Genomic DNA, 13,305 nt, shown 5'->3' on the forward strand with positions numbered 1-13,305 from the left:
GAGCAGAAGAGTTATATGATCTGTTATGCTCCGGTCAGAAGGATACTACAATAATCCAGGTGGGAGTTAATGGCAGCATGTACCACAGTGGTTAGTGGTTAAGAGGTGAGCAGTAGTGAGACTCTGGATATACCATGTAACTAGAACCAATAGAATCTCTTGATGGATTGTTTATGAGAGAAAAAGTGTTATCAAAGACAATTCCAGAGTTTTGGGCCACAGCAACTGAAAGAATCAAGTTGGCATAGCTTATCATCACTTGTAAAAAGACTATCGAATCACTGCCATATTCTCCAGTTAAACCAAAACTAAGAAATATGCATTTTTTTCCCATTTGTCGTTTGGATAGGGAAGCAGCTCTGGATGACAGGATAACCATAGCTTATGGGCAAATAGAAAATTTTGATTTAAAGCATTTTCACAGAATGTGGATTTATTTTTTAAAGCAGGAAACATACTATTTTATAACGATGAAAAAGCTAGTTAAAAATTTGAACAAAGAAAAAAGAGAGACAAGGACTTTATACTAAATATTTTATATACATCCCCTCAGGGCACAATGAGGAGCTAGCTTTTCTTTCCAAAGGTGCAGCACTTGCTAAGTTTTCCTGAGAGGAGATATGTGAACAATAAAATCTAAATCCAAAGGATATTTTCTTTATAGCTCACAAAGAAAATTACAAAGGAAAACAAAAGGTGCTGATTTATTTGTAAACCATCTTTCACAATATTTTTTAAAAAATTAATCAGTATTGCGCTTTAGAGACAGAAATTTCCTTTAAATTTAACTTACTTTTAACTTAAAATTTAATTTAAAATTTCCTTTAAAATTTACCTTACAAAATCCATTTTTAAATTCTTTATTTGGGTACAATGGCAACTATACAAGGTGGCAAAACATAGTTTTTGAACATTATAGAGGTTTTCAGTGGTTTATAAACTCTGGACCTCAAGATAAAGCTTCTTGCAGAGGCTGATACTCGTGGTAATAATACAATCATTGAGTTTGGTTATAGATTACTTATGTGTCAAGATAAAGCAGAAGTCAAAGAACTAAAGTTAGTCTAATTTATAAAACAACTTCGGTGAAAAAAAGGATTTAGCTACAACTAGCATTTTTTGCAGAAGTGGAATTACTGATTCAAAGCACATGATTTTTAAGGCTCCTTGTGTGTCAAATTGCATTTTTTTAAAAAAAGATTTTATTTATTTGAGAGAGAATGAGCATTAGTGGGGGTGTGTGTGGAGGGAGAGGCAGAAGCAGACTCCCCGCTGAGCGTGGAGCAGAACACGGGGCTCAATTCCAGGACCCCAAGATCATGACCTGAGCCGAAATCAGACGCTTAACTGACTGAGCCCCCCAGGTGCCCCATGTTAAATTGCATTCTGAACAACTTTAGGGAACCAAGGAAACCAATAAGAAAATTACTGCAGCAGGCTAGGTAAGAAATGATGAGGGCTAGAATGAAGATGGTAGGAAGGGATATAGAATGGATGGGCTTAAACATTTTCAAGGTCAAACAGACACAAGAATCTACTGACAGACTGGATACAAGGGATAAAAAGACATAAGAAGGCTGGTATCCAGGTTTCTAGCTGAGTAAGTTGCATGGTGCCACTTATTGAAATGGGTTAGAAAGATGGTAAGAATAAGTCAAGGCAAATTTCAAGTAATAGTTAAGGAAAAAAAAAACCCAAAAGAATTAGAACATTTATGTGAACCTGAAAATTCTAAAGATGTAGAGACTGATGCAGTCTCAAAACAAAATGGATCTTGGTATGTATGCTATCAACCACACTTGCACTGGTTTTCATGGTATCAAGTAAAGTTTTGAAGATTAGAAACTAAAATATCTAAGTGGAGTTTGCTAAATACTGAAATAGAATCCAAAGACACTCAGATTGACTATTTAAAACCACTACTAGAATCTCACCAAACACATGGTTTTTGTAACTTGCTTTATTTTGTTTTTTTTCCATTTTACAATTTTTCTACCACTCGTTCCAAAGAATGTACCATAAATCATTATCATTCTTATTATTACTGAACTTTTGTTTCCAATATTTGTTGTTGTAGGAATATCATGAACATACTGAGTATTACTTTATGATTACTCATATCATAGCATATATGAATGATAATTAGAGATTACTCAGATAAATCTTTAAGCTTAAGATTACTGAAGAGTACATACCTTTCTGAAGATTGGTATTAACTGCTAAAGTGAACTAATTTGTACTTTTATTATTAGTGTGTGAGGTCTCTCTGCTCATAGATAATGAATATTATCAACTTCCAATATCCTTGGCAAAATGTCTACCTACTACTAATGAGACTGAAAGTTTTATCATATTTATTGGCCGTTTCTATTCCTTTCTTTGTACAGCCAGTCCATGCACCTGATGTTATCTTGTCTAGGTTTTATATACCTTAGTGCTCTTTATATAGAGAATTATATCTACTTTTTTAAAAAATCACTGCAATTTTTTTCATTTAGAAGTTTAATTCTTATATAGTCAAATATATCTTTTTATGCAGATTTTCCAAGGAAAGATATAGATCTTTACCCAAGTTTGTTAAAACAAATAGTCATAAAATGATTTATTGGTTTTCTATTAATGTAAATTCACTTATCTATAAACTCTGATTTAAGGCAAGAAATTCTTATAGTAAGAATTTTAAGTATTTTTGATATCAAAATTTAAGGATCTCCTCGTCCAATCTTTATGATGCTCTCAACTTTTAAAGATAGCTTCACAAACAGGAAGGCTATTATAATGATGGTATTCAGCAAACAATAAAAAGGAACAGGTGGACCATTTACATTCATATAGCACAGGCACAATCCAAGTGCATCTATCTTTTGTTCAGCCCTTTTGTTACACAGATTACCTTCAAAGCAGGGAGGCTGAAGCCATCTGTAAGGTTATGTGCTTCTTCTTCTGAAATTTGCTCTTCACTAAGTCCCAGGCCCAGCTCCTTAAAAGGCACCACACAGATGTAGTTGGTTATATTGTCACTCTCAGAGTTCAGGGGGTAGGTTAAATTAGGTTAAGGCAATCAACAAAGCCTTTTCATTAAAAAGTATAAAGGGTACAGTGAAACCATCCAAAATTACCTTTATTAATCTTTATTCTGAACTTTGGCTGGAGGTGATGAATGTCCATTAAAAAAAAAACAACCCATCTTAAAATTTTCTATATTGGGGTGCCTGGGTGGCTCAGTCATTAAGTGTCTGCCTTCGGCTCAGGTCATGATCCCAGGGTCCTGCTCAGCGGGAAACCTGCTTCTCCCTCTCCCACTCCCCCTGCTTGTGTTCCCTCTCTCACTGTCTGTCAAATAAATAAACAAAATCTTTTTAAAAAAAATCTACCATATTAACATACCTCAGGTATCTTACAGGATACTTGTGACTAAAGTATCTTTATATCTACCTAAAGAATTAAAAGTTCAATTCTTCACAAGTGCTAAAGTACTAACTTAGTTATTTTTGACAAGTACCTTCTGAAACTGTATTATGTACTTTATTGTATCATGGCTCAGTATACTACAGCTAAGACACCTCTCTTCCTCCCAGTGTGAACACTGCAGAACATCATTAGCACTAAGCCTGTTCTACCCCTGTAGTTCGACACAGACTATTGTTCTGTTTCTGCTTTCCTCTTCCTTATGGGCATCTATCAATTTACTATGTGATTTTCTCCCCCATTCAACAGTTTTTGTTTGTTTTTTAATGCAAGGGGAGGGGGACGCACAGAGGAGAAAGAGATTCTTTGTAGGCTCCAAGGCTCGACGCCCAGCACGGAGCCTGATGTGGGGCTTGATCTCACAATCCTGAGATCATGACCTGAGCCAAAATCAAGAGTCAGATGCTTAACTGACTGAGCCACCCAGGCACCCCACCTTCAACAGTTTTTGTAAAGAATTATATGCATACAATTCTTGATATTGAACTATTTTTATATTTCCAGCATACTCTTATCTGGTCATACATAGAACAATATTTTAATATAGTGCTATAGTAAATCTATAAATATTCTATTTAAGTATTTTGTATCTCCATCTCTGAGTTTGGTCTAGTTTTAATTCTTTATAATTTGTGTTTTGGTACTACAATTACAGAATCTTCATAAATAAAATGATGTAGGGGAGGCTTTCTAAACTTTTCTATGGTCTAAAATAGTTTTTTGAAAAACTATAAAACTATCTGGACCTGACAGTTAAAATTTCTTTTATTCATTTAGTTTTTGAACATGTAATATATTCACAGGATTAAAAATTCATAAGGTATTAAGAGGTACAGTAAAAACTACTTCCTACCCCTGTCCCTTAGCTACCTCATTCCCCTAGGCAAAGGCAAAAGTAATCACTGTTATTAGTATCCCTCAAGATATTCTTATGCATCTTTCAAGATACTTTATGCATACATAAAAGCAAATCCAAATATAAATGTGTATGTGGGGATATGTATATATATGTACACATGCACACATACATTTATTCCCTCATATATAACTCCCATATACATATAATCTCACACATATACACACACGTATACATACAATCCCTGTTATGCACAAATGGAAGCATAGTGTAAATAATGCTCTGTATACTTCATTTTTTTCAACAACATGATTTGGATATCATGCATCAAGAACTTTATCAATTTTTTATAGCTGCAAATTTTCCATTGTTCACATATAACCAGTTGTGTTCTTTTTTAAATGGAATATTTTTTATTACATACCTAATCTCTTTTAGTTTTTTAATTCTTCCTAGGTCAGTTTTGAAGATTTGTATTTTGATAAGAAATTATCCATTTCCTTCTACATTTTCAAAGTTGCTGCCACAAAGTTGTATATATTATTCCCTTATAATTATCTTAATTTCTTCCATATCTATGGTTACAGCTCTGTTTCCATTACTAATTTTGTATATTTCTACTCTTCTTACTTTGATCAGGCATGGGAGGGCTTATTGATCTTTTCAAAGAAATAGTTGGTGGATTCTTTTTTATTTGAATTCCCTAAGGTTTCTTGTGTGGTAAGTATGTTCTGGACCCTGCCTACCTCTGAATATCTCATACCCTAACTCCCAACTTACTGTGCTCTAGTCATGATGGCCCTCTTGCTATACTCCAATCATGCTAAAATAACTCCTGCCACAGATCTTTATACTCCCTGGTTCATCAAACTGGAACATGATCTTTCTCCTCATTCAAATGTCAATTTAAAGGCCTCAAGGAGGCCTTCCCCTATGATCCAATCAAAAGCTTTAACCCACCAATCACTCTCTATCCTACTCTGCTGGAGTTTTTTACTTTGTAACAGATATGTGAAAAGCTCATTTGTTCACTTTTTATTCATTATCTCATCCACTAGAAGGTAAGAGCCATGAGTACAAGGATCTTATCTTTCTTGTTCACTGCTAGGTTCCTATTAGCCAGAAAAGTGACTGGCACAGGAAACTCATAAATTTGCAATCATTGTTAGGCTATTCCTTTTCACTCCCTTACCCCTCACTAAGCTGTAAGTACCATGCCTATTATGTATACCACCATAAATCCAGTAGCTGGCATACTGCTTGGCACTGAGTTGATTCTCAATAAGTATTTACTGAATGAGTAACTCCTTGAAGTTCACATGCCATACTACCATACCTTTATTTCTTTCCGTATCTTTGCTTCATTCTACTTGGAATGCAGACTCTTACTATCCTCAAGCTCAACTCCTTGAAAGCATTCTCCGACCCTGCCAGTCAAGTACATTGTCCTGCTATGCTGGAAGGCACCCTGGGCACTTATATTGTATTATGAATACCGGTTTATCTACTGAAAATACTCTAAAGTCTTTAAAAGTAGGTCATACAAGTTTTTACTCTATCTTTGTAACATATAGCAGGCAGGTATTTAGGCAGAGGGGGAACTGAATGGACACGTTCATGACTAAAATTAAAATGCTTTCAATTTCCAAAGAATAGCTGGTACAGTTAAAAATATTTAGAGAGAAAGATTTCAAGTCATTAAGTCCTATAGTAAAGACACAACTTCACAGGGCACCTGTGTGGCTCAGTCGGTTAAGCGTCTGCCTTCAGCTCAGGTCATGATCCCAGGACCCTGGGATTGAGCCCCACATCAGGCTCCCTGCTCAGGGGAGAGCCTGCTTCTCCCTCTGCCTGCCACTCTGCCTATCTGTGCTCTATCTCTCTGTCAAATAAATAAATAAAAAAATCTTTAAAAAAAAAAAGACACAACTTCACCTCTTACAAGTTATGTTAACACCAAGCAAATCACACAAAGTAGAGAGTTTATTTAGTTTTCCTACTAAAATGGAGACAAAAAGATCTACCTGGAAAGGTATATATAAAGATATACTAAAGCACTCTGTAAACTTCAAGCATTATATTTATCAGTGCTATAGTACCCAAAATACTGAAGGTACAAGTAGTGTATGTGCATTCCATTTACTCGTGATTTAAATGATCTATGAATCTTAACTGAAATAAAGATCCTATACACCTTTATTTCCTGATTAAGAGAACTAATTTCCTGATATAGTAAAGTGAAGTGACAGACTTACTGTCATGCAGTCTCTGAGTGTTTATTATACACAAGACACTGTCTAAGCACTTTAGATGCACTAACTCATTTGATGTCAACAAAAACACAGTCAGGAAGAGTATGTTGTTATTGCCATTTTTAAAATGAATAAAGCAAGGTACAGAAAGTTAAGAAACTTGCTTAAGGTCACCTAGGCAGTAACTGATTCAGCTAAAATTTAAACTTAGCCAATCTGACTTGAGAGCCTCTGTTTTTTGAAAGGGGAAGGATTTCCTGTTACCAGTTTATTTCCATGTCATGACGCAAATTTGCCAGGTCTGGTACCTTTTAAAAATGTCAGACCTACCAAAGCCAGATTCTTGACTTTATTCTTTGGACCAGTAATGGGAGGGCCTTTGAATTTTTTTCCTTGTTGAAACTGAGCCACACAAGAACAGAAAAACTTTCTTCCTGTCTGTTACTGTTATTCCCCCTAGAATGCATTTCCAGTTTTAAAATAGAAGTGATGATGGAAATTAGCTTCAAAATAGGCAATCTCAGTTTACACTTCACTTTTACAGGATGCACCTATACTATCTATATTCATGACTCTGGAAGCATATTTATTCTTACATATAGACAGAAAAGGATATTTTTTCAGCATATATAGGGTAGCTAGCCTTGCTGCTTGAAAGTTGGCTCTTACAGTTCTGTAGACAGCTTTCCGAAGACCGATGAGATGCTGACTGGGATGCTGTCCAGCTTTATTAAATGGGCAAGCAGCACTGACCCTGTCAAGCAAACTTGAAAAGTAAAATGTGATACAACTGTACAGGTGTCCTAAAGTTTTTGTTTCCTAAATCCATAATTCTATTAAACTTAGAAAAAAAAATCCTTTTTCGTGGTTTTTATTAGAAAATGATTGTAAATATCCCAACTCAGGTCTCATAAATAGCCATTTCCCTGATACATATATTGCCACCAAAGGAAAAAAAAAAGACAAATGAAAAATTCAAATCTCCAAGAGTAAAGGCTTCTTTTGATACGGGGAAACAATAAATTTTATTCAAAACATAGTAGAAATGTAAGGAATACTTATGTAAGACATTGCAATTTTTTGATATAGACATTCTACTTGCTAAAATATACTAAAGTGGTACTACTTTACATTCAGTTTTCAAAACCCAAATCTAAAATAAGTATGAAAGCCTTAATTACAAATACTTTTACATTCTTAATATGCATTTATGTATATTCATCAATCGTATTTTTGGTCACTTGTACAGAACAATCAAATACTGTATAGAAATACATTCTGTACATTCATAAAAGTAGGGTAAAATGACTTACCCACCTGCTGCCACTGGCACTTACCTACTCAAAATGAAGTAGGGGACGCAGGGAGATAACAGGACCAGTGGCCAACAGGGGAATGCAAGTAGAAAGGCAAAGGAAGGGTTACTAGGTAGTAGCATAGCTACTCTCAAAGCTATTCAAGAGGAAGCACATTTCATAGCACTTTCCAAAAGAGAAATGGGGAGTACCTATTTGCAACAATGATGCAGATCATGCTTTTATAAATGAAATGAAAAATAATTACATATCACACAGCTACTGAATAGTAGTTTTTTCACCTAACCAGTAACTTCTCCCAGTAGCAAAGTAAAATATTAGAATTTATAAATTTCTTACACTATAACCACAAATTTGCAAAACAAAACATCTAACTCAAAACTCTTAAAATACTAAACCAAACTAAAATATATTCAGGCATTAAAAATCTATTTAAAAAACAGGACAATGGACTGTCAGGCTTATTTTAAAATAACAAAATGAGGCAAAGAATTGTTAAATTCTTTGCTAGAGAGGACAAATTGAGGCAAACAAAAGAGGGTTTGTTTTCAATATATGGCATTATTGTGTGAGTTTCATTTTACTAATAAACCAGTTTTAAAGATGAAAATATTTCTAAAAAAGTTATGATTCAAGATTCATTATTCCTCATAATTTTTTCAATCCATTATCCAGTTAGATGGAAACAAGTGAAACAATTTTTGCCAACATTTCTTTAGCCTGCCTGCATGTCAACGGACAGAAGTCATAATCCAGAGGTCAATCATGTCTAGCTGGCCCATTTTAGTTCTTCATGCCAATTCTATACATAATTCCATAACGTAAGTTGGAAAATGACAAAAAGCACAGAATCCCCTATACATGCCTAAGCATTAATTGGACACACAGCCACTTCGCTTAACCAGTCAGTCTTCTCAATGAAATACTGTGCAAATCAAGAATGAAAAGGAGTTATTACTTAGTGTTGTTTTTAACTTTTAAAATCGAAATGTTCAAACAACTTAATATTTGCTATGCTCTACCAACAAGAAGACTTTAACTACAATATGAACGACAAAAATTCAGAGAACTATTACATTTTGAATCGAGCAGAAAGAGAAGTTATAAAATCTCTCTCATGGCTTGAGATTGTTTAAACACTGTTCTAGAACACAACAGAGTGAAAAATGAGATGACTACTGGAGATTCTTCCACTTCCTGTTTCGTGATTTTCCACAGACAGCTTTTCCATCAGGACTGTTTAAATTATTCTTAATAACCATGGCAGAGTGAAGAACAAGTTGACTACCAAGGTTCTTCTGCTCTCCCTTTTTGTGATTTTCCAGATATAAGTAATTAAGAGTAATAATTATTCTTCACCATGTACTTGCTTTCTCCCGCCTACAGATTACAAAGGTTATATGAGTTAAATAAATTGTTAAATATACTACAGTACAACTGTCATTTGTTAGTGGTTAGCAGGCAGCCTAGTGCACCAGAAAAAGCTCAAGAGTCAGGTGGAATGGATCTGAACATTTGCTCTACTACGTGTTTTGCATGCTTTTGGTTATATGCAAAATTACCTAGCACAATATTTGGATCATAATGGTGCTCAATAAATATAACTACCCTTTTAATAATAGAATAATATCCTATATATCCGGTAGCTTAATATTTAAGTAAGACTAGACTTGACTGGTGAATATTTAATTTCCTGTGAGAATGTGAAAACATCATTATTTGCATTATACTCTGAGAGTATTAGTGCTATAATATCTGCTAACATTTACTTAAAGAATATTATTAATGCATGGCAAAATTTTTCAAAATGAATTCAAGTCCAATACATCTATCATTTAAACTGAGGAAAGAGAGCATCTGGCAGAGAGTAAAGAAAGCAAACATTTGTTGGGTAACTTTGTATGCTAGGTTCAATGTTAGGCTCTCTCTATTATCTCATAAAATAATCACATGATAACACATAATTCTCAAAGCTCTTTGGTTTCTCAAAGTAGATAAGCAGAATCATACTACATATTAAATCCAGCATAGAATGTATTTGTTCCTTCACAGTTAAGAGACTTCAGTAAGTGCCTAAGAAAAACCTTTTTTCTATAACTGCAACACAGAAATGAAAATAGGTAATAAATATTCTAATTTAACTATGTAGTAGAAAAGAATTATTTAAAAAATAAAATGAAAAATGAACTCACAGTGTAAATCCTCTGGAAATGACTTCAGTTTCTTGAATGAGACGTAAAGCTTTTCTCACAAGGTTAGTAAAAGCTCGGCTATTTGTTGCTGTATCTTCTAAATGGACATTGTATTTTTTTAGAGTTACTTGTAGTTTGGCTGTTCTCCATAATCTCAAAGCTTTTATGATCAAAAAAATAAATAGAATCACTCCCCATACCAGCCAGGAAGATACAATCCACCAAGTGGGAAGCATAATGAGCAAACTAATGAAGGCAAACAGCACTGAGACATCCCTATAACAGAGAAACCAAGAAAATGATACCCATCAGACTAGAGAAAGATGTGTTAGTAATTTAGGTTTACTAAAATAGATAAATTCTAGTTTCTTTGTAAAGTGTGACTTAAAAAAATATGACATTTAAACAAGTAATGTGAAATAGTTAAAAAATACCTAGCAAATAAACAATGGTGCTCAGGTATTAAAATCTGAGCTAAGTTTAGGTAAAGGACATAAGTAATAGGTATCTTCTGAAATGATTCTTTTTTTTTTAAAGATATGGACTCTTCTAACCTAAAAACAAAGTAGAGTTTAAAATCCAATTTTATAAATTTAAAAGTAAAAATAATTTTTACTATTTTTAATATTAAAATACATTTTAATATTGTCATATTATGAGTTCTTTTCCTAAAGTCAGATACCAATTATTTGCACAAAACAAATATCTCAAGAAAATATAAGTATTTCTCCAACAGAACTAATATATACTCGAGTAATTGTTTCAGTAAAGTCAACTAATTTTAAATAATCATTATCATAAATCTGGAATACACATACTTACCACAGCCCATAATATGCACAAACTTTGTACTTTTACAATGCTTTAAGTAAAAATATATATGAATTTTTTTCTCTAGGTTAATTACAAATCTACAGACTAAAATACATCTTTTAAGCAATGAAGGCTTTGATAAAAATATATATAAGAAAGAGGTAACTATAGGAAGATGTGTCTGAGGATATCTAAAAAAAACCAACAATACCTGAAGACAGTTATAATCAAATTATAAACTCACATGTAAGAATGCTTCCTTATAAATATTTAGCTGCCCCAATTTCTCTTGGAATACTTTATTTTCAAATGATACTGGTAATATCAAAGCAAAATCTATATACTTTCATGCATTAATAGCAAAGTCTAAAAGTATTTACAGGTCTCAGGGTTGCTTAATCACATCTCTGCCTAAAAGAAACTTGAGAGTTAAAGCTGTAAAATTCTTTTAAACCCTGGTTCCTTCTAGCAGTTCCTTGCATTCTTATGTTTGTAAAGGGTAAGATGCTTTACTTCATCATGATGCTGAGTGACTACAGATTTGGAAGACATACTTTGCTACCTGTTACAATAGGAAGCATTTGTCAATTTGACCGGCAAGACAGATAAATTCAGAAATCTGAGGCCAACGTTATATAACTACCTATATAACTTGAATAGTTCAAGCAGTGATTTTGTTCACTTAAAAAACTCATACTTTAATAGGAAGAGGACATGAACAGTTCTGCATATAAATCCCTTTTTGCTATTCTTTCTAAAAACATGGCCTGGGACTTCTGCATTAGACCCAAATACTTCAAGTAGTTGAAAAGTTTTAGGACTGAACTCTCAGTCTATTCTCTATGGCTTCTCAGCCAACAAAGCAAGAATTGACAGTTTACCTCCATGTCCCATCCTATTTTTGATGTTTCTCCAATGCATTTATGATATAATCTATTAATTATAAAGATACATAAGTGGCTAGGACTGCATGCACACACATGTATTAGGTATATGGGTAAGAGAGATCCTTGGGGCACATGTTATGCCTGCTTGTTGGGTTATTAAACACAGAACTAATTATACTGAATTAAAAATATGTAATAAGTGGATTTTTTTCCAGCTTCACTTTAAATAGTGTTTACTTTAGAAAGGTACTTTTTTTTTTTAAACCTTTGGGGTATCACTACATTAATCACAATGTTAAAATGTATGGAATGTTTATAGTATCTTTACAACAGAGAACATGAAGATGGATTTCCTCTGCTAATACCATATATGTGAGCAAGGGATAGATCTTTTCTGGACAGTACCAAATATTAGGGGTTGCCAGGGAGCAAAGTGTTGGAAGGTGTCCATTTTCCTGTTGTTGAGGTTGCCCTGCAGACAGGATACTGGGATCAAGTAGCTCAATCAGTTCCACATCCTCTTGTAACAGGACTTCCTGTTGCAGGATGGTATGTAGTGAGTCGAGTCGGAATCCAATATCCTTGCCATTAAAAAATCGGAAGAGAGGCATTATTACATACATAATTTTGTATTAAATGTTAAGCTCCTAATGTGCTAACAAAATTTAGGGTATTTATTTTCAGTATAGCCTCCAAGAAGAAGATACAACAGTCCAATCTATCTTTAGTATGATGTATGGAATTTTAGTTTCACTGTAAATGTGAAACAATAAAGATTGAGATGGATGTTACTGAGCCACCAGATGTAAAATATAAATTTTTAATAAAGAAATGTCAAGTAACTAAAGACTAATAAACCTGCCTAGTTAAGTCTAATTAATTAAATTGTTGGAACAGAGCATGGAAACTATAATCCTGTAATATAAGATGCTGTCCCTGGATACTGTAATAATATAGCCAATACAGTGAGAATTATATCAGTAGGATCCAGGCCTTCTAAAAATGGACATTCAGATATTGAAAACACAACACTGAGGAATGTAATGCAAAACCACACTAATATGTGCATTGCACTTTATAGTTTACAAAATGCTTTCACATATACTAGCTCATTTATTCCTTCTTCTTTTCCTTCTATCTATCAAAAAATATTATATATACAACAAGAACCACGCTTGACACCAAGGGCACGAAAAAGGAGCATAACATACAAGTCTCTACTCTTAAAGAGTTCACAGTTTAATGAAGAGGACTGAAAAGTAAACAGTCACAACATAAAGTGCAAAGAAGTGCAATGAGGTATACCTGGGTTTACTATGAAAATGGCAGAGGAACCAAAACTTGTAATGAAGTCAGAGAAAAGAAAAGCGGTGATGCCTGAGCTGAGTCTTAAAGTATGAACAAGAACTGACCAGATGAAACAGTTGGAAGAGGGGGATGGGAAGAACAAAAGCCTCTTTAGAACTGCAAGTCATTGCTTTTAGTTTTACATAGACTGTACATGGTAAAAAGGTGAGAGAC

General features: G+C 33.8%; 1 protein-coding gene across 9 annotated transcripts in view; it reads right to left on the reverse strand.

Annotated features, from left to right (window-relative positions):
* VEZT (vezatin, adherens junctions transmembrane protein) overlaps positions 1 to 13,305 on the reverse strand; it is a 60,425-nt gene that overhangs the window by 14,229 nt on the left and 32,891 nt on the right. For 7 of the 9 annotated variants that reach the window (XM_025882455.2, XM_025882452.2, XM_073900500.1 and 4 more), the window contains 4 exons: positions 12,190 to 12,365; positions 10,085 to 10,360; positions 7,193 to 7,342; positions 2,894 to 3,041 (listed from right to left, as the gene is read on the reverse strand). In XM_025882455.2, the coding sequence (XP_025738240.1) occupies positions 2,894 to 3,041; positions 7,193 to 7,342; positions 10,085 to 10,360; positions 12,190 to 12,365 (750 nt within the window). The remainder of the gene's footprint in view (positions 1 to 2,893; positions 3,042 to 7,192; positions 7,343 to 10,084; positions 10,361 to 12,189; positions 12,366 to 13,305) is intronic. The other 2 variants (XM_025882456.2, XM_025882454.2) reach the window with 1 other exon arrangement.

The sequence above is a fragment of the Callorhinus ursinus genome, unplaced genomic scaffold (assembly GCF_003265705.2).
Source record: "Callorhinus ursinus isolate GAN/ISIS: 27379988/994484 unplaced genomic scaffold, GSC_fseal_2.0 scaffold14, whole genome shotgun sequence".
Lineage (NCBI taxonomy): Eukaryota > Metazoa > Chordata > Mammalia > Carnivora > Otariidae > Callorhinus > Callorhinus ursinus.